This window comes from Egretta garzetta, unplaced genomic scaffold (assembly GCF_000687185.1).
Source record: "Egretta garzetta isolate BGI_Z169 unplaced genomic scaffold, ASM68718v1 scaffold326, whole genome shotgun sequence".
NCBI lineage: Eukaryota > Metazoa > Chordata > Aves > Pelecaniformes > Ardeidae > Egretta > Egretta garzetta.
Window position 1 is genome coordinate 3,037,823 of NW_009260026.1, and position 22,535 is coordinate 3,060,357.

Genomic DNA, 22,535 nt, shown 5'->3' on the forward strand with positions numbered 1-22,535 from the left:
GAAAGACAAACAGAAGAGTTTCTAGTCTGTGACTGGAAAAACTAACATGACTCTTGGATTTATAACCTTGTGCAGCATTGATGACATTGAAGTAATTTCATCCTGTTCTGGCCACTTTTCAACAAGAAACAGAAAACTTGAAGATGATTCAGAGAAGAGCCATGGAGTGATTTGAAGCTTGGAAAGCCTGCCTCACAGTGAGAGACTTAAGGAGCTCAATTTATTTATCTTTCTGAAAAGAAGATAAAAGGTATTTTGTTCATGATATCGAAGTACTTACATCAAGAGAAGATTTCTGGCAGGATAAAGTTCCTTAATCTAGCAGACAAGTCATGACAAGAGCCTGTGATTGGAAGCTGAAACCAGATAATGTCAAATGGAAAAAGAAGTGCAGTCTGCAGCTGGGGCAGTCTTTAGTCATTTGAACAAGTTACTGAGGAAAGTGATGGCTGTAAAGCCATGTGCATTGTCCTGTAAGATCAGATCTCCTTCAAAAGATGTGGTCTAATTCACTTGTTAGTTACAGGATCCAATGGTGGAATTACAGAGTGAAATTCTCTGGTTCATGTTAGACAGAAGGTTGGATTGGTGATCACAATGGTCCCTTCAAGTTTCACTGCTTGTTTGAAGGAGAAAGTTTGATGGAGATGCTCTGCAGCGCCCTTCCCTCTGTACCATCGTCTGCCTCCCAAACCTGCCTTACAGCTGCATCAGCCTTCCTTCCTCTCCCTCTGCCACGACGCTGTTCTCCTTTCACTCCTGGGCTGCAGCATTAAAGGAATTCTGTACTTTCCTTTTTTTTTCATCCTTTGAGCATTCCTCAGAAATGAACATTGTAAAAGCACCCTATAAAACCAACAGGGTTTTTTTGTTTAGTGAAATATTATTCATTGGACAATCTTTTCCCTTTGCCAGAGAAACTGTTGGGATAAAAGACCATACACTTTAAAGCTTTGTTAAATACCCAATTAAATTATTCACTACAAAACCAATTCCAGGTTCTTTTCAATTCTTGTGAAAATAATAACAATAATTCTAGGAGAAAAAGAATTAAGGAGAGCTTGCTTCAATACTGTCAGCCTGTGGCATGGTTTTGTTTTACGGACATAAGATAATCTTTTGTGCCTAGAAACTGGAAAGGCTTCATGATAAAAGCCAGATGTGATTGCGCTGGGAGAGTAGGCTGAATGTTTCAGTGCAGCAGTCTGGGGAATCGGGCGGATGCTCACAGCATATTTAACACATCGTAAGGTGCACTTCAGAAGTGAATAGGTGAAGGAACCCAAGGGGAAGGCTTTATGTTGTAAAATGAGTATAGGTACAGAGAATACTCATGCATGTGCAAAGTGTTGAACTCAGCTTTCACTGAAATCAGTAGCAGCTTTGCCAATAAAGTGGGGAAACAATGGGTTTTTTCCCAAGATCTGAAAAGGAACTAGAGCTCTATCCCCATATATTATTATTCGCATCTACTGTTTTTATGTCTTCTGCTGACTCCAAATTCCCTGTGGTCCCAGCTTTGACAGCCTGTGTAAAGGGAGTTGGTGGTGCAATGCATTGAATGAGTCAGTGAGCACGGATTGATTTCTGACCTGTATAAATCTCTTCAAATGTTTGTTTTTCAGAGCCTAACTTTATTGCTGCATACGACATCGGTTTGTTCACCTACTTCTTCTTCCGTGAGAATGCGGTAGAACATGACTGTGGGAAAACAGTGTATTCTCGTGTGGCAAGGGTTTGCAAAAATGATATTGGAGGGAGATTTTTGCTGGAGGACACATGGACAACTTTCATGAAGGCCAGGCTGAACTGCTCCCGTGCTGGAGAAATCCCTTTCTATTATAATGAATTGCAAAGCACCTTCTACCTTCCTGAGCAAGATCTGATCTATGGTGTCTTCACTACTAATGTGTAAGTTGCACTGGTTTTACTGCCCTTCTTCTGTCCCCAGCAGTCTGAGACTGACAATATTCTGATTTCTTAGGCAGTCTGAAGATTCATTTTTGAAAGTTCCTTTGATTAACGTGAAGGAATATACAGATCTGTGTTATCCGTCATGGCAAACATAGCCTTTAGGACAATGTTTTTAATCCATGGTTCATAGATTCCTGGAGTCCATAAAAGGTGACTTTGCAGTTCGAGGGTAACCTATTTTGATATAAACCTGGGCTATGACAGACTTCTGACTTTTGTAGCGGCAATGCTACTTATGTAGTTCAGAGAGCTGGTCTAAAAGTGACCCAACAGAAAAAATGTAATTAATTTTCAGCCAGGTTAACTGCCTGGAAAATCTGACACAACGGTGTGAACATTGGGGCTGGCCCATGTGATGGACAGGTACATATGCTTGGGAGAGAAGGACTGGAAGGACGATAATGAGGTAGGTGGGATCACAACAGCCTAGACTGAAATCAACATAAATTGCTGTTGAGCAACACTTTATATAAGCAAGGTCACGTGGGCTACACAGCATTTGACATTGCCAAGGGGGACTGTACCTCTGCTGGAGACTGTTTCAGGTCCAGAAATCAAAAGCGGCGCTGGAACTCCGAGGGAAAGGCATGATTTCTGAAACTTCATAATCACCTCTTCTTGGCTTGATATTGAAAAAACTTGTAATTGGAATGATTTAGTGTAGCTGTGAAAGCAGAAAGGAGAAGAGGAGTTAATTAAAAAATATATTAAAAAACTCATAATGTATATTTTTAAGTCAGGAAAATTCAAATAACTTTTTCTCTGAAGCCCAAGGCTAGGATGATAAGTTTCAAGCTATAACCAGTCTGCGTGGTATTGAGTTTCAATAATACATGTTCTCCAGAGGGGTGTTATCCTGACGTGTAAACTAGAGAATGAAAATCTTACTCTGCACAACAGACACTCAAAGTGCCTTTCTCATGCTGGGTAGCCAACTTCTTTGGGGTTTTTGTGTACAATAGAGCACTGTTCAATATGAATAGGGCTCTGGTCCCAAGAAGCCCACAGCAACCAAAAAAGTGAAGCCCCACTGAAGTACAGCCCTTCCCGTTTTAATGTGTCACTTGCTGGTGTGACAGGGCTTGAACTTCAGCTCTTGAAGTCACAAAGCATCAGCCCCAACTTCTTGAGCTAAAGCACTGTTGGGAGTTTCACTATGAGAGTCAACAGAGCTGGAATGTTATTCCCATTCTGTAAACACCAAGAAGTAGGTAAGTGTTTGGCCACCCTCATTCATCTTCCACGTTTTGTTTCTGCGCTGGTGTTGCCAACGTCAGCCAAAAGTGAGGCAGCGGAGAGGCAACTAGAAAAAACAAACATGATTGAGCAGTGCATCTTGACTGTGGACTGTGCGGAAAATCTGGGATTGAAAGGAGCATGAGTCGTTCCCTAAAAACATTTAAAGGATGTTAGCCAAATTTCCTGAACATTAAAAGGAATCTGGCTACTGCTTTGGGCATTTGAGATTACTCTTTTTTTTTCTTTTTCAGTCAGAGAGGACTTCTATGCCCACAGTGATGATGTTTTATCTATCCGTGTGTCCATTCACCCAGCCAAGAACAGAATTTGGAAATGGGAAAATTATTAATAACTATTATATTTTTCAAATTGATATAGTTTTTGGAATATAAGGGGGGAGACATAGGCTACCTCTGGTTGGAAGACTGCTCACCTGCTGTTTCTGTCTCCCAGTTTTAATGTGAGAGATGATGAGTGTTACCTGTCTCCTCTGGGTTACACTTAAGTCACTCTTCATACATTGCAGGTGTATGTTCTCTCTTGTATCTTCAGAGGATGATATAATATATAACGTTTGTGTAATTGAAGAAATGAGTTATTGATAACAGCTGAAGTTAGATCAAGTAGCGTTTTGGGTCTACAACAGGATGTTCTTTTCAGAGTTCAAAGAGAAAATGTTCCAATTTGTCATCCGACTAGAGAAATAATGGTAATTATTATTTTAACTTCCACTGGGACTTATATCATGCTGCATGAGCTCTGCATACCAAAGAGGGTTGATGTATGCTCCAATCTGAGTTTCTTTATAATAGAATACCGATGCACCACAAAACTGTGATTTTTTTTGTTTAAAGGTATTTTTATTTTGGAAGGATCATGTTTAATGCATTTAGGGCCATCTTTTACAAAGGGGTATTAGTGGTTGTGATAACACCCATATATAGATTTATTGCTTCATGTTATGTTATACCCAGCTGAATCAGTGGGAAAGAGAGCTTTTGGGGGAAGCTGCTGATGAAATATTTAAGAAGTTTTTATTAAAATTTTTCTGGAAGGTAATAGCGACAATGTTAAAACCTCCTTGAACTTAACCCATTCTCTAAACCATCGAGTTAATCACGGGAAGTAGGAGTGGGAGTAAAGGAGGTTGTGCTTCACACCAGGACAGCACAGGGGCTGGCTGCACAAGTTGATGTCACTGGCTTGAGGCTGGGATCAGACTTTTCATAGGGAGGGATGGGAAATATGCCAGACCACGGATGGAAAGCAAAACAGGCCACAAATTCATGGAAAACCTCTTTCCTTTCTCCTCTCTAGCAAAGGGAAAGGGCTATGCTGTGGAGTCCGTAGGAGGGCCCTAAAAATAACCTCTCTTTTTTTTATAAAAAAAAAAGTGGGTTTGTTAGACTAGCGGGGTTTTATTCTTTCTTTCCCTTTTTCATTTTCTTTTTCATTCTCTTTTTTTTTTTTTCCCATGTGTGCCTCAAGGCATTTACTTGTCATCCATCATTAGCTTTGTCTTAAGAGCTGCCGTCTGTGGGCATGCACTGCATCAGTGGTGTTCAGACAAAAGTGGAGAAAGGTTTGCCCAGCCTTGCTTTGACAGGTTCAAAGTGAGCTACTCCATCACTCCGGGGATGGAAGGAGCAGGGGCAGGAGTGGAGAATGGGAAGGCAAAGCGAGAAGTTCTTCCTGATGTTGTATGGCTTGGAAGAAATATTCTGTGAAAGAATCTGTTCTTCTGCTTCCCAGCCTGGGATTGTGGAGCAAGGCACTTTTTTTGTGTGTGTGTGTGAAAGAATGTAATTATTGGTTTAGTAAAAAAAAAAAAGTGTTCTTTTCAGAGAATTCAAATTGCTTTAATTAGCAGAAAGATACATACAGAAGGGCTTGGGTTATTTAAAAGGCACTGTGACAAGTCAGTCTCTTGTGCTAGCCCTATTTTTAGTGTTATTCTGATATCTTTTTCTCTAAACGTTGTTCTTTTCATTTAAAAAAAATGCAGGGGTGAAGCGGGGAGGGGGGGAGGAGATTCGAATTTCAGGTTAACACTTAGAAAACATTCCTCTTTGGGCTGGCTTCCCTGAGGTGCCCTCACCATCTGGGAGGTGCCCTCCAACCCTCTTGAGGCAAAAGGAGCTGAGCCTGCTCAGGACCTTGCAGGAACGGGTCCTCCGTGACTGAAATGGGACACTGAAGGCCGACTGATCCGTGTGTGAGTCTGACTGGGCAGCGGAGCAGCCCTGAGACAAATTCCCTTCCCCAAAGAGTCCTTGCTACAGTGGCATTTCCCTCGCAGCGCCTGCCCTGGCTGGTGCGTCGGGGCGAGCAGCCTGCCCGAGACAGATGCTGTTCCCAGCTGGGAACACAAAGAAGTGAACTGTGATCACTGAAAACAGAGGCTTTTTGCGTATTAGCAAGTCCTTTTTGCGTGCTGAGCTGCTGTAACAACCAGCCTGCTTTGCACTGTCACCCTTTCCCTTCTCCTACATGCATGTGTATGCATGTGTGTATTTATATATATATATATATATATAAATATTAGGGGATATATTTTATAGCTGAAAATTTCAGGACCCTGTGGAAACAGAATTTCACATTGAGAAACACCAAGAGATTAAAAATTAGGTTGTTTGTAATCAATAAAGATAGATGGGTAGTTAAAAAATAAAACCAGACACAAATAAGCCATGCAAACTAAACTGCATTCACCTTACTTGTCAGAACTGCTTCCGTGGCCGTTAAATCACAGACATTTTAAAACCAAGCTTAAAATTAATTCTCAAAATTGTCATGCAAGCCATCTGCATTTTACATTTTTTTTATTTATTTTTACTCGCTGTGAGATTGGTATCACTGTACATCTACCTAGCAATTTACATGTATTTTATTTGAGTGGAGTTTGATGTCTGTTATGATGAAAATGTCAATGTTCTAATGATTAAATTGATTTTTTTTCTCCCCTTTTCCAGAAACAGCATAGCTGCCTCAGCAGTGTGTGCCTTCAATCTGAGTGCCATTACTCAGGCATTTAATGGCCCTTTCCGTTACCAAGAGAACCCAAGATCAGCCTGGCTGCCAACATTAAACCCCATCCCTAATTTCCAGGTACTGCTGCTGCTCTTCAGTTTTCTCCAGTCCCTTTTACATTCTGTCACTCCAGTGGGTTGATTTGTGTGGGGCCCATTTTTCCAGGTAGACCCATGGTGCAGATAAATTGTATTTCTCCACATTTATGAGTGCTTTAGTCTGTGGAACTCCTTGCCACATGTTATGGAGACCACAAGATTCATGGCAAAAATGGAATGGTTTTACCAATAATGAATGTTCAGATTTTTTTTTTTATAATAATGAATAATTTAAATCTCTGTTACGCTCATCACTGATACGTGAACTCTGAGAATGTGATCCTCACAAGGGGACATAGAGACACATCCCCACCAAAACTGAGAAGGACTGAAAGCTGAAGCGGAACAAAGTCAAACTAGAATGGCGACAACTTATATTTTTAAACAAGAAAGGTAATTAACCACTCTGGCTGTGTAAGGATGTGATGAATTTTCCATCACTTGATAGGGCCCCTAAGGCTACCAGTGTTTCAGTGCAAGATGGATGTCTTTCTGAGACATGGTAGCTCAGCCAGAAGTTATAGACACAATGCAGCAGTAACTGGTGGAAGAGGACACATGAAGATGTGGTTCCTTCTCATCTTAAAAAAATCTTTTTTTTAATGAAGGAGCAGTTTTCCAGGATTATGAGTTAAGGCCAATTTGAAAATTATAGAACATCTTCAGTCACTTTATGCCCAGATACAGTCAGTGCAGTGCAGAGTATGTGTGTGACAGCCCCAGCAAACCTGAGTCTTCTGAAGTGTGAGCCCATTTTACAGCTCAGTCCCTTCCCAGCTGGGGAATCCTAGGGAGGACGGACTTGTCTTCCTGTCCTCACTTCCCCATGGTGAATCCTTTCAGCCCCATTGTGTGAATCTGGCTCTCCTTTATTACGGCAAAGGTGCTGAGGTTGCCTGCAAATGCCATCTGCCGTCAAGCTGGTGATGTCAAGGACCTTCCAAAAAGGGCTGTGCAGTCACCTGAAATCACAGCAAGAGCAGATGGGAGGCAGGCTCACGCTGCAGGCAGAGATGTGCTTGGGTTCCAGCTGAGGAACCTGATTTCTCCCCCTGAATTCCTTCATGGCACCTGAGTGAGGGCTCCTGCCTGTACAAGGTGGGACAGGATTGGGCTCTCAATCACCCCCTCAGCTTGGTGCACTCAAAACCAAGAAACAAAGCTTTGCTGAAGGCCCAGCCATGCCAAGCATGGCCAGGCTTTTTTTTTTTTTTTTTTTTTTTTTTTGAGTTTAAAGAGAGTATTAAGGTTAACTGAGAATCAAGGGCTTTCTGTCTCTTGCCTGGCTAACCCAGAAGGAATAGAAAAGGACTTTGGAAAGCATTTCCATGTAGTGAAAAGTATCAGATAAAATGTGGAGTGCAAAGATTGCAGCAGCAAGATGAAAGAAAAGTCAGAGGAAAATAAGGAAAGGAAAAGGAGGTATGTGGCGGACAAAAGGAAGATTGCAAGAAGAGATTAAGATGTTTTTCAAGTACAGGAGGTCAGTGAAGGGCCTTTAGGAGATGACAAGGGTAATTTAGCGACAGAAGAGGCAGATATTGCAAAAAAAATTAAATTAATTTTTTTGCCTCGGTGTTCACAAAGGAAGATGAGGGAAGGATGCCAGGTGTTTTTTTTTTTTCCTTGCAGAGACGATGGAGAAATACTGAAGGATATAGAGGATCAGGGCAGTGCAGATAATCAGGAAATTAGAACAAAACAAAATAAAACCAAGCCAGAGGGATGCTGTGTCAGCACATGGGCTGCCAATAGACCAAAAGGATTATCTGTGACTTGAGAACAGAAAACAAAACCAACAGTGACATTCCTGCCACTGGGACTCCTCCTTCAGTGATGCTCTAGAAAGGAAAGTGAGTGGGGAGAAAAGCATCCAAAGTAAGACAGTGGTGTAAACCAGGAGTATAGGAGATGGCAGAAGAGAGAGATCTAAAAACTCTTCAGAACTTGGGATGAGGCAGTCGTGAAATTAAAAAGACCACTGCAGTAGAAAAAACATTAAAAGCCACTTGAGGACACATCAAGAATCTCTGATGTTTACTTAGTCTGGCTACTCAGGTAGATGCTAAAGTTAATAAAAAGGTGGCCATGTTCATAGATGGTGGGAATTAGTACCACCCTGTTCCTCTAGTTCACACAAGCTCCAACATATTGCAGGGCTTAGTACACCGGCTGTTAGGATCCGCATTTATTGTGTACATGTGAGCTAAATTTCTGCCAGCTGATTTTAGCACGTCATAAGAGAAGCTCTTCATGGTGCACCTCAGAAAGGCAGCCACACTGTAAAGAGTTGCTCTGATGCATTGAGAGTATGCGCATGGGAGATTTGTACACTGGAGCTGGAGTGCTGTAAATCGACATCCTTATTCACAGTATACTAACTTCTCTTCCAAGGAAAGTCCAAACGCCTGGACCCAAAATGAAGGAAAAGAAATTTGTGGGGTTTTTTTCTAGTGAAATTACTCAGATGTGAGCATCACTTAGGTCATCTCTCTGGACTTCTGTAAGGCATTTAATATGGTGCCCCACAACATCCTTTCTATGTTGGAGAGAGATGGACTTGATGGATGGACTTTTCCGTGGATGAGGAATTGGTTGGGTGGTCATGTCCAGAGGGTAGTGGTCAACAGCTCAATGTCCAGATGGAGATCAGTGACAAGTGGTGTCACTCAGGCATCTGTACTGGGACCAGTACTGTTTAATATCTTCATCCATTGATGAGACAGGCAGCAGGATTGAGTGCACTATCAGTAAGTTTGGAGACAACACCAAGCTGAGTGGTGTGGTTGACATGCCTGAAGGATGGGATGCTATGCAGAGGGACCTGGACAAGCTCAAGAAGTGGGACCATGTGAACATGTGAACCTCATGAGGTTCAACAAGGCCAAGTACAAGGTTCTGCACCTGGTTTGGGGAAACACCCAGTACCAATGGAGATTGGGGGATGAAGGGATTGAGAGTGGTCCCATGGAGAAAGACTTGGGGGTACTGGTGGTTGAAAAGCTGGTCATGAGCCGACAATGTGCGCTCACAGTTCAGAAAACTGTATCTTAGACCACATAAAAAGAAGCGTGGCCAGCAGGTCGAGGGAGGTGATTCTGCCCCTCTACTCTGCTCTGGTGAGACCTCACCTGGAGTAATGCATCCAGCTCTGGAGTCCTCAACACAGGAAAGACATGGACCTGTTGAAGCGGGTCCAGATGAGGGCCACAAAAATTATCAGAGGGATGGAACGCCTCTCCTATGAGGACAGGCTGAGAGAGTGGTGGACTAGATGACCTTTAAAAAGTTCCCTCCCCTTACGATTCTATAAATAGTGAGAAGCAAAGTTGTCCATGGACTGAATATAGTAGTTGGCAGGAATTCTAGCTGCACCACTGACTCCCATGGCTTTGGGTAGGATAAATTATCTGTCACCCCGCTGTCTTTTGGAGTGATAAATCTTCTGCCCACCATGCATGGTATCATGGGGAAGAATGAAGATCCATCCCTGGCTACAGACATGGACCCCAAAACTGCATGGAGAGTATAATCTTGCAGTCTTTTGAAAATGCTAGATTCTAGAGATTAGTGTGAGATAGAAACTCAGGCCATAAAATGCATTGTCCATCTGGTAGGACTTACAGACAGCAAGAAGATGAGCTCTCTTCTTTCCCCCAATTCTGTATGGACAAGGGTGCTGAGTCCTGCATCTATGCACCCCTTGGTGCTGGAGGATGGCTAGACACCGGCTGGCCTGCCCTTTCCTTGGGGGGTAGAAGGGGGGGCGGGGAAAAAAAAAACCCTACCTCGCTTAAGATGAAGCCAGAGGGGTCTGTACAAAAGGGAGCGCATAAGAGAAAAGCAGGGTGGTGAGTTGAGTTCTTGGATGCAAAATCAACCTGGTTTTCAGGTTTTTTAACTTCCAGTTTTCATGCATTGTACAGACTGAGATGCTGGGGTAGAGTCTGAAGATGATTTGAAATGCTTCAAGGATTACCACAAAAACTTTCTTTCCACTACTAGCTTTACATCTTTCTACAGCTAGCTTTAATTCTTTCTTTTTCTCCTTGGTTGGTTAATGCCTTTTGCCCTTCTGGTGTGCTAGCTCCAGGGTATCACACGGGAATGAAACACTGCATCACTGGTCAGTGGACCAGCTGGGAGAAACATTTATAAAGAGTGGGCTACAGGCCAAAGCTAGGCTAAGGACCTAAGATCAGGCTAAGGGCCTGATCCTGTGACCCCCACACAGACCCACCTCTGCAGGAAATCAACAGGACATGGGTTTCCAGAAGAATTTCAGGTTTTGGTCTTGGGCTGCTGGAGTGGGGAGAAAATGCAGGTGCTGAAGTTCAATCTTCCATGTTTAGTGTGGGACGCTGAGTGATGACAGCCCTAACGAGAACCTGACGGAGAGAGTCCTGCAGGATGCGCAGCGCTTGTTCCTGATGAACGATGTCGTGCAGCCGGTGACTGTAGATCCATACGTGACTCAGGACAGCATTCGATTTTCCAAACTGGTGGTTGATATTGTTCAGGGGAAGGATACTCTCTACCACGTGATGTATATTGGGACAGGTAAGAGCATCAGGGCTTAAGAAAATTCCCTCCACTTGCTCATAGACCTATCAGCCCTAGTAGCCTGGTCGTGACATCATTACACAGTTGTCATTCAATATCACTTTGGCACAAAACTGCCTGGAAATTAGTTTGCCTGAGTAAATTAAAAGCAGGATGGAGGACTTGAGGCAGAGTCCCAAGTGAGCAGACCATAAATCTACATTGTGTTTAAAAACAACAATAACATTTTTCTCCCTTTTATAAAAACATGTTTCAACTAATCAGACTAAAACATAACAGTGGGGAAGAGCAAAGGTTGCTGAAACGCTCTGTGGTTTTGTGCACGTAAGTTGCCTCTCTGTGCTATGACACACTCATCTCTAAATAAGCAATAATAATAATTAACCTCTAGGCTCGCCCAAGGTTTTAATTATTTCTTTCTTTGCACTTCCGCGTGTCTACTGGTGTATGACTCCCAGTGCTTTTGGGAATGGGCACGCACTGAAATGTAATGCAGATGGGGAAGCTGAGGCAAGTGCTTTTTTGTGGTAGCATAGTGAGCCAGTGGTAGAATTAACTATATGATTTAGTCTCTTGATTTCTACTGCCATCCTCTAATTAGCAGGACACATTGCCTCTTCTGAAAAGCACGGGTATCTTGGATAAATGAAAGATGCTGAAGAAGGACAAAGCGTTATAAATGGTTGTCTTAGCCCATATTCATACTAATGATAGAGGTTAAATTAAATAGTTTGCTTAATCAGAGTATATGGCCAGCCTCATGGGTATAATGTTGTTATCCTCTATTGCAGAAGCTTTGACTTTAGAATAAGATGGATTGCCTCCGTAAATGTTAGTTTAATCTCACATCTGAATGCAGAGTCATTGCCTCATTCTCATGTTACCACCTTCCAGGACTCTATCATAATTTATCTAACTTTTACCACTACTTGCTTCAAAAGTGATCATCTTGGATGTGTTTTAGTACCATTGCCACTGTGGGAGCCTCCATGGACATTGATTATGATGAGAAGATTGTACTTAAATGGAAATACAACATGGTTCTGCCATTTTGATATCTTGACATTTTAAGTGAGGAGCTCCAGCTACAAAGCCTAAGAGCAAGCTGGGATAATTTCCGCCTCCTATCATTTCTGTAGAAAGGTCCATGGCCATAACCTTACCTCCTTATTTGTGTTTGTATTCTGCCCTGGTTAGTGGAGACTGAAGAGTAAGCTCTGATGGACCTGAAACATTTAAACCAGTCAAATGCTTCAGCAGAGACAGCCCTGCCCAGAGACAGTCCAGAACACAAACCCAGTCCTGAGACAAACTGAGCCCAAACTTGGGCCTCAGTCTTGTTCCATACTTAAGGCCTTCCTAAGTGAAAGAGAAGCTTTGCATGGTAGACAACCCCACCACTGTAAATTGCTGAGCTTTGGCACCAATACCAAAGTTATTGGGCTAGAAAGATTAAGCTTCAGGAACAATTGGGGCTGACAGAGCTCTTTGGGGTTTTAACAAAAAATGGTGTGGTTGCCCCATTTTCCCCAGCATAAATCTCCCACGTTTACCAGATCTTTAAACTGTTTAGGTAAGAGCACTGTGAACACAAACATATATGTTTCTGTGTATGCATTGCTTATGCCATAACATCAACTTGTCAAGCTGGCAGGATGGCTTCTTCCAGGAAGAGGATCAATTAGATCCGTGACCCATGCAGTCATTACGGAGGCCTCTGAGATTTCCAGCAGGGCTCCTGCATCTGTTGTCATTTGTCATGGCATCAAATCACACTGATCTGCTCCATAAACCAAAAAAAATATAGACTCGAGGCACCAGAAATGATCCCTGCTATCTCAGGTCACCTTGCTGTATAACACACTGGTAACGGGACCAGAGTCTTTTCTGGGAAATTTTTCCAGGTACTCGCTCTCCAGATGGTTCACATCCTTCTGGTTTCCCATTAAAATGCATTCACAGATGGTTTCTGTAATGTTTGAAAACTGCTGAGGATTGTAACCATGTAGCTGGAGCGCTCTCTACCATGGGCAGCAGATGACCCAGATCTAGGTTTAAAGCAGATGTGTAAAGATGAAATTAATATTTCACTCTTTGGGCAGGTATGAAATGAAGTCAATGCCTCCAAGATTTACTTGTGCCTTGTTTCTTGTTCCATTAGAGTATGGCACCATCTTGAAGGCCCTTTCTACCACTAACAGGAGCCTGAGGAGCTGTTATTTGGAGGAAATGCAGATCCTCCCTGATGGACAACGGGAAGCAATCAAGAGTCTCCAAATCCTGCACAGCGACAGGTCACTCTTTGTGGGCTTAAGTAATGGAGTGCTAAAAATTCCTCTGGAGAGATGCTCCATGTACAGAACAGAAGGGTAAGCAAATTTACAGCTCTGATATATTCCACTTCAGCCTAAAAAGAAAAACATCAGGGAAACATATTCCAGACTGATTGGTTTAGAATGTTTTTTTTCATCACTGCAAGACAAAAGACACTGTCGGAAGTGCATCTCCTGATAGATATGTTCATGACAGGAGCAATGAGAATGAGCATTTTTTTTTTTTTTGTAAATATTAATTGATCCTTATCAGAAATGAATTCTGTGTTTACCATGGAAGGACTTGCAACATTTACTTTTTTTTTTTTAACATGACATTTCAGTGTTGCTTTGATTAACTCCATGTATTTTGCTGGTGGTTCTTACTGGCAGTATGACTGCAGGTTTCTGAATTCGGGTTGCAGCCATCCTCTCCTGGCTTATCTGAGTGATCACTTCTCAAAAGACTGAGGCAGAGCTGGGCTGTGTGGCAACTTGTTACTGCTTTTGGAGCCCAATAGCTCATCTCAGCTATGTGTGATGCCTCTTATACCTGGACAGATTCAGTGCCTTGGTTGTACCTTCTAAAGGGAGTAGGAAAAAAAAGACTTTTTTAAATTGTCATTCCTGATTCTGGGTGGAAAACCGCTCTGGAAATGTGGTTTTGCATCCAAATAGTATCCCTCCATTTAAGCAGGTGAAAGTGGGATACCAACTGATTGAGGCATACGCTCAAATCAGCTCCCTGAGTGTGTTGTGGGGTCTGCTGCGGCTAACTGCTTGTTTACATCTCCTAAAAACATCCTTCCTTCTCTCTTGCTTTTGCCTTGCTTTCCTTGACAAGAGTTTTGTCTGAAACTGATGTCCTCTGCGCTAGACGAGAGGAAGGAATTTGTTATCAACCTCTAAAGGGATTCCCTCTTTCATGGTCTACTGCAAGATGTCCCTGTTCTCTTGCCAAAAAAACTGATATCAAAAATGTCACCATCATTTTATTTTCAACAAGTAGAGTTTATCTATCAGCTTGTACTAAATTAATGTCTGTCTAAATATAAAAATGCCAGCTCTTTCAGTTTTTGCTGAACCTCTTAATTATCCCTTTCGGAAGATACAACTTGGTCATTACTGTAAGCTTGACACAGAAACGTTTAGTGTGTAAAGGTTTAGTTGCTTACACAGACAGGCTGACACAGAAGTGTTTAGTAAGAGAAAGAGAACCACAGCTGGAAAAATGCCATCCTGTCCTCAGCCCTTAAAAGCAGAGAGATTAAAAAAGGTAGAGCATAACAGCTGTCCTCTTCAGGCCATCCTGGAGAGTTTCAGTTTGAGAATATTTATATGTGTGTATATATATGATTCAGTTTCAAGAGAAATGAGTTCTTCCTTTTCTTTCTTTCCTAATTTTGAGTTCAGCTTTCCGGTAATTTATAGATCATGTCCCACTTTCAGCCTGTGTAAGTACTTTGTATGACATTTCCATTAAAACTCAAATGGTAGAGGTTTGCTCAGCTGCCTAAAAAAGGGACAAGCAGGGAAAAAGCAGCAGTGGCTGGAGGGCAGGCGGGTGGGGGTACCTCACAGGAGCACCGAGGTCCCGAGGGCCACAGCGCAGTCCCTGCTTGTATAACCTTATCCCAGCAAAACAGAAACTTGGCTCCAAAGAGGTTCCCTTGCGTGCTGGTGGCCACAAGCAGCCTCAGTTTTATGCATTGTATGGCACTGAGTCCTCCTGAAATTACTGGGAAGCATGTGTACCAATGCTGGTTTTTATTAAAATGAATTTTCTCGAGGAACTTTTCAGTGAAACAAGGAAGCAGTCCAGCTCCTTGGGGGATGGAGACTCAAACTCTTCCTCCGTTGACTACTTTCACGCTACTTTTAGGCAGTTTAAGCTAGCCGCTGGGCTGTACCAAAGTACACAAGATAGGGTCTCCTGAGAGCGCGGTGGGTGCACACATTTGGTGATGTGGGAGGTCAGAATGTGTTGAATTCGGGTGCTGGCCAGGTAGAGTACTTGTGTACATTGCAAAGGATCCTTTGCAGCACGGCTGAGGCTTTTGGAAAAAAAAAAGAAGAAAACTTAGGAATGCCATGGAAGGCAATTATTTATCTAGTTGTTTAAAAGCATATTTCTGATATTATTATTAAATTTTAAGCAAAGCTTTTTTTTTTTGTAGGAAATTATTCAACTGCAAATTTTTCAGCTGCCAATGTTGGAACCCTTTTTCCCCTTAGCATCCCGGCTCTGTAGGGTGATAAGTCAACTTGGCCTCCTTTGTATTTCTTTCAACACTGAACTGTATCGAGAAGGATGTTTTAATTTCCTCCAGTGCATTCCACCTGGCACTTCTCCTGGGCTGTGATTTATTGCTTATTGTTGTGTCTATGTTTAATACATGCCAATATACAGCCACCACAGGAAGAAGGGCTCCTGCCCCTACAACACCCCCCGCTTACTTTTTTGTCATGCTGTGACTTCTTGACTAGCCTCCCTGAAAAGCTCTGGTTTCAGCAGTTTTTATAATCTAATCGTTTTGATGGGGGCTCAGGAAGCTTGGAGGTGATGGAGAATTTGTGCCTCCCAGGCAGGAATACCACAACTGTGTGTGTTTTCTTTGGCTGTGCCTCATACTATCAGGAAGCTTTGCAGCCTTTTACACCCTGGGGGCTGATGTGGGGTCTTGATTGCTGAGTTAGAGCTTTTGCCTTCACCCTGCCTTCTCCCTGGAATGGGCAATCATGTATCGAGAGAAAATTGATCCTAGCATTGATCCCCTCCAGTGATCCTTGCTGCCCTGCCGCTTTAAAACCTTGGGGCTTGGTATCGAGGCTCAGAAATGGGACAGAGGAAAAAGCAGCAGCAAAGGGAAGAGATGGAAAGGGAAAAGGATTTTCTGCCATCTCTTTTACTGTTTGTTTATTGACACGGCACCAATTTAATCTCTTAAATGGTGACCAGTAGCTCAGCCCCATGTCTTGATGTAGTTCGTTGACCCGATATATTTCTGGGTGTTTGAGCAGTGTTTTGTGTGTGCCCACTGACCTGTCTCAATCTGTCTTTTCAGAACAGCCAGTCTTAGCAACCGGGCAACGGGAAGACATCTGTAATGTCAGCTGCCCAAATTTACAGGCTGGAGTTGGCTGCAGGGACCTTGCCTTGTGTGTGTGTTTTCCTTTCGTGCTTCAGGGCTGCCATTCCCCACTCTTGCTGGAGACTCTTAGGAAGATGTCCAATGAGAGCAAAACCTACAAGCCCTTTGAACATGCAGCATGTTTTGAAGGCAGCTTTGCTGGGTGGTAGCTTGGCTGTGCTTGCTGCTGGATTTTGCATGGCTTTGAAATCTGTGTAACCTCCCTGCAATTTTTAAATGAGCTTGGAATTTTACCTCAAGTTGCCCCCAAGCTTTGGGGAGGGATATCTGGAGAGCTAGCACTGCAGCTTTATCACTGAAACCCCCAAATCTCTAGAATGCATCTGAACAAAATCCTGAATCTGAATTTTAGAGAGGTGAGGACTTTAGACCTGGACCATTATTTTCAGGTAGGACCTAGCTGTAGGGGTAATTTAGTAATTTTTTCAAAGGGTGGAGTGAGATTATTCATTTTATGAGTTGCAATCAAACAGGTAGGAAAATGAAGCTGGTTGTTGTAGGGAACACTTTGTGATCGCTTTGTGTTGCCCCATTGCAGCATCAGGGCCATGGGCCTCTGAGCAAACAGAAACCTGGAGGAGGGCCTTGGAGTGATTTTGCAGCCATTTTTTGATTATAGGTTCAAATGAGGAAAAGAAAATCTGTTTGGGAATGAGACCAGAGGGTCTCTTGAATACCCACCTTTCCTGCTCCCCCAGTCCCGAGCAGTTTATTTTAACATGCTTTATGTTGATATTCATTCTTTCATCTTCCTCCCTCTAGTTTTCTGCATAAAATTTGCATTTTGCATGATGCAGCTTGCAATTTTGGGATGTACAGTGGGGTTCTGAGAATAGTTTGGCTTGCCTGTCCTCTCCCTGCTGTGCTGTGCTCATGTGTGGCTCTCCCATCAGGTTGTGTGAGTGCCACCTCAGGTCAGCCTCCTGCCAGTGGAGATGCTCCTGCTTCCCAGGCTGTGGGGAGAGCCAGCTCCTCTTGCGTGCAGCTATGACACACTCCCATTTGAACACTGCCTGCTTTTTTGACCCGGTCGCAAGGAGCTTGCTGTTGAGTGATGCTGAGCTTTTGCCCTCCTACTTGGCCTAAATTCTGCCGTACATCCCCTCTGGCCATGGTGCTTAATGCAAAGCTAGCAGAAATGACTCAGCTGACATACACTCTTATTTGCTGACTTGAGATCTGTTCAAGAAACACAATTCACCTCTAAATAGCTCTGGGCCAGTGATCAGACAACTGAGTACACATAGGTGAGTAACTCCTGAAATGGCTCCGGGGAGTTTTCCAAAGAAGAGGATCAGCAGTAAAGAAGCAGAGAGTTTTCTTCCCTCTTTCTCTTTCCAAAGTGCAAAACTGGAGCTCCAAGCACGGTCCCTGTACCACATCCGCACTGTGCTTTAAGGGGGTTGAGATACCGCCTGGAGGATTACTTTGGTGGTTATTGTTATTTTCTCCTTTTATTTACTCCTTATATGGTGCAAAATCATCTGTAACAAAGGAATGAAGCCCTTGAATTTGGGATTGCAAAACCAGAATTACAGGATTACCAGATTTCAGGAGTGAAACTGTTGGGGAACGTAATTGGAGGAATAATATAGTTTGGGAAGAGATCTAAAAATTTCCCATTTTGGGGGAAAGACTGAACTGAATATGGGCTGGAAATCCTATGACCTCTTCATCATAATGATGATAGTTCCTCGAAGGACAAACAAGGAACTACTGTTGGGTAAAAACCACGGGAGAGAAAATGGCAAAAGAGGTAGGGGAGGGAACAAAGCAGAGATTGTTGTTCAGTGGGGCCCAGCATCCATCAGATCGCTGAGGTGACATTGGTAGCCAGATCGTTCATCAAAGACCTTGAAAATCCAGCCCCTTCTTCTGAGCTGAGGCTGTCAAAAATCTGGCCCAGATTTTGTTTTGAAAATCTTCTCCCTGAGACTTTTAAAAAATATCCAGCACATTGAACATCCTTTTAAAAATAGAGGCAAAAGGAAAGGTAACAGCCTACAAAAATGTTGTGATAAACCTTAATCATCAATTTCCATCTGCTTTGGCTGATATGGCCTCTCCAAAATTAAGGGAATTAGCTAATTATTGTGCCACCAATAATACTGAAAACCTTTGGAAGACTTCATAGGCAGAAAGGAGAGTGTTCAGCCCAATCCTGTGTCATCCACAGTCTCCAATGATACATCAGAATAAATCACTAAACATCTGGTTTGGCATTCTGGTTACATTTAAGTAAATAACAAGACTCACACTGACAGAGAATGAAGACATCAAACAGAACCATGATCACTAAAGCTCTTGGAAAGAATGAAGTTTGGTAGATGAAATGATCTGTGTTCTTTAAATAGAAGTACAAAATTATACCGTTTTCTCTATCCTGAAAACACATTTGCATCTGCTGTAGCAGGCAATTATTCCCTTTTTCTTTAACGTAGCTGTTTATCTGTGCGAAGTTAAGCTCATCCTTACTACTTGCAGGATATGGACCTTTAAAATTTGAGGGGATGGTACAGGTGTAGGAAACCTGGATTTCAGGATAGCAGTCGAAGAGCTTCATTTGAATTGACTGGGAAAGGGATGTACGTGGCCATGTGTGTCTGAAATTGGAAAAAAGAAGGCAAGGGTAAGCGGCAATGTAGTGAGCAGCAGCATGTTTCCAGTGAGATGCCAGAGAGATTGGTTTTCAGTTTCATCTTATTTGACATTATCTTTAATGGCATGGAAGAAAGAAAATAGCATACTTTGTAGATGGCATTTAAGTATGAAGGAATCACAAATAACAGTGAGGAGAGAAATGCAACGTGGGGCCAGTAGGGAAACCAGCCAGAGGCTGAGTTTGAGGAATAAGCCTGTGCTGAGATTGCTGGGGTTTGCCACACTGAAAAACAGAGGACACAGGAGGCAAGAGTGGAAGGGGGCTCTGCTCCAGAGCAGATGAATTGTTACAGTTTTTCCCATTTCTATTAAATGCTCAAACCAATGACGTGCTTTACTTTCATTTTAAGCTGCCAGTACACTTTTAGGCTCCCACTTTTAGCTCTGAACTATGTAAATGGCCCCGAGTGAATGGTACTGTTGCAGAAAGGGAATTTAGCAGTAGTCAGAGGGGTTATACAACTGCTGCAACAGATGGAGGTCACTTCAGAAAAAGCCAAACAAAATCAGCTAATTTTGGGGTTCAGTGCCTTTGTCTCCTTACTATCACGGCTAGGTTGCCAATTTGATTTGGGGGGCTTTGGATTTGGTAAGAGGAGGGAAAATCAGGGAGGCTGAAGGTGCTGAGGGCTTTGGTTTGCCCCTTATTTTTAGACTGTACTGCCAACATGACTTAGCCCGCAAGATAGGGAACGGTTTAACGTATGGATCCTTTTACCTCTAGGAGGCTGGCTTTAGGCCAGCTCAGATCAATGATGTCTAAAAGTCATTAGCATCTGCTTGCTAGGTGGGCTATGTGAAATTAGTTTCAACACAGTGGTGACTGACAGGAAAGCAGGTAATTTTCTTGGAATATGTAGTATCAGGATGACATTGATGCTATTGTTATACAAATGAGATTAATAACTAAAGCTACCAGCAAGCCCCAGGGCAGATATCCATTGCGTCTGTCAATCCTTGCAATTTGCTACTATTATGTCATAAGATTTGTATTCTAGGCAATGGCCATATTCAGCGACATGGCTCCTGATGCAAAGAGTCTATAGTCCTACTGCTGCCGTGGCTGGTTTGTTTCATGTCTCAAGCTTCCAGGCAGCATTTGCAGTGTAACACACGGATGTGTGCAATGTTAATGCTGATTGAATATATTGCTACAGATGCATCATTAACTTTTTATTAGGCGATGCGCTGTTTTACCTGTTTGGGGAGGAGGAAGTATCTGGAGCCAGAGCAAATTTGTTGTTGTTGGTTTAAGTTTAAAATTTAAGTACATATAAGTACATAAAATATGTATGGGTTGTAGAAAAACATAATATTGTACTGTCTAGTGTCTTTTACATGTCAAAGTACTATAGATCTATGGGAACACTCCAGTCTGCAAAGGGGTAGGGCTGGATTTCAAGAATCCATTTACTTAAGTGATGTTGTCTCTTGTTAAAAAGTGTAATGGACATTGTTTGATGGCATTTTTATAAATACCTGGGAAAAGACAATGGAGAATATATTGGCAGGACCATTTTGCCCCTTATGCAATGTTAAAACAGCCCTGCATTGTACAAGAGATGTGTTAGATCCTTAGGGTGTAGTAGGTGGTCCAATATTTATTTGCCTTTTCCAACATGCATTAATCTACAAAGGCTCTGTCTAGTTGAATCTACATCTTGTTGAGCAGAAAATAATTACCCAGAGCTTAACAAAATCCAACTTTTGCAGAGGAGCTGCTTGAATATGGATTACTTTGTGCAGCCTGGGTGACAACTGTAGACTGTTTTCAGGTTTCTTTATCATCACTCACATTTCTTTCTAAGTTTTCTGCTTTTGCAGTTTTCTTTCCCTTCCTAAATTCCCATTTTAGCATAATTTGTGTTCTTAAATCATCAGCATCTTGCAGAGGCTACGTAAAATTCCCGTCTGTGTGCCTTGCAGTGGATTTGCTCTTGCCTAAACCATCCTTTTGCCCATATCCACCTGCACCACCAGACTACAGGAACTTGCCATGTTCACACAGAAGTCTCAGATCTGCGGCCACAGAACAGAAACGCAGGAGCAGAGCACGTCTTAATCTGACAGTCGCCTCCAGACACTGACTGACACAGGGCAGAGACAGGGAATAACACTTGAGTGCACTGATTTGCCCAAGCTGCCTTTCCAAAAGGATGTCTAGTCCTTTCTGCCTCTTTCCATATGGCAGCCCTGCAGGGCATGTTTATCTTAAGGCTCAAAAGCCTGCCGAGGCTAGGAAACAGTTGTGCTTTGCGATCCAGACAAACATGCCCTGCATTCAGGAATTCCTTCTGACTATTCCTTTCATTAGGACTCCAATAGTATCTGAGTTTTCTTGTGGATGTCTGATCCCATCACTGGTACTCGGAGGCCCTCTGTACTTCTGTTTTTATTGGAGGTCAGTTTTGTTTGGCACAGGGACAAGAGTTTCTAATAGTGTTTGTGGAGGAACACTTACTCATTTTTTTTAATAACCTGCTTTACTGATGTAAACATAAATCCAGATTTAATCAGAATTTTTCTCGGGATGGCATTAATCTTCATATTTGAATAAATGCAATGTTGTTTTATTTCATGGCTTTAAAAATAAAAATAAACACCTATCCAATAAAGAAGTCACTGTTGCTAAAAGATGATGGAATGGGATGTCAGAAAGTAAGAAATGGAATAGTTTGTTGTGTAGATTGTGCGAGGCCATAATCTATAAACCACAATCGATTAAAGTGATATTGAAAATGCTAGGGCAGGGGGTGGAAACTAGCAAGCCGAGGTCCCTGATGTGGAAAGGAAAATGAGGTGAAAGTGCCTCTGAAAATCCCCTGTCTGTGCACTGTTTCTTTCAGATAAGTTACATGTGTCTGGCTCATAAATGGCCTTCAGTTTTAGAGGTCGTTTTACACCATGGCTTTAATTTATGCATTCAGAACAAATCGTGTGCAGAGCAGCAATCACTGATGCTAAGCATGTGTGGGTGATAAATTACACACACACACAACACACGCACGCTTCAGCTTCTCTGCCTCTGCGCCAACATCAAATGCCAAAATACCAAACCTTGTCTGTCCAGATTAACATCAACTGTAGCCCTCACAGCGGTGGTACCCGTGAGCTGGAGCATGCTCCTCCCAAATAGTGCCCTGTTCCACCAACAGCCCCAGTAATCGCTCCTGAAGTATGTGGCTGCTTGTCTTGAGGAACGGGCAGTAGCATCTGGCGTGGAATATGTTGTATTCACCAGCTGAGAAATGAAGCTGCTACTTGACCAGCGTCTGACTAAAGCAGCTCAGTTCCACTTGGCTTCTCTTCTCAGTGGGGAAAGATAATGGATTTGTACAGATCACTAACTTGCCTCTGCAGCTTGAATTTTTAAAGGTATCAAAATTAGAGGGATTGTTTGAAGGTCTGGTGCTTTTTTTCCCTTTCTAATCTTATTTTCTTAAGCCACCAACATCCTTTTGATTCTTATTCTTCTTTTTTCATGCCATCTGGTTTTAGGGAAGACA

General features: G+C 42.6%; 1 protein-coding gene across 1 annotated transcript in view; it reads left to right on the top strand.

Moving 5' to 3' along the window:
- SEMA5B (semaphorin 5B) overlaps positions 1-22,535 on the top strand; it is a 138,458-nt gene that overhangs the window by 69,400 nt on the left and 46,523 nt on the right. The window contains 4 exon segments of the mRNA XM_009640865.1: positions 1,626-1,911; positions 6,186-6,321; positions 10,694-10,901; positions 13,066-13,273. Coding sequence (XP_009639160.1) covers positions 1,626-1,911; positions 6,186-6,321; positions 10,694-10,901; positions 13,066-13,273 — 838 coding nt within the window.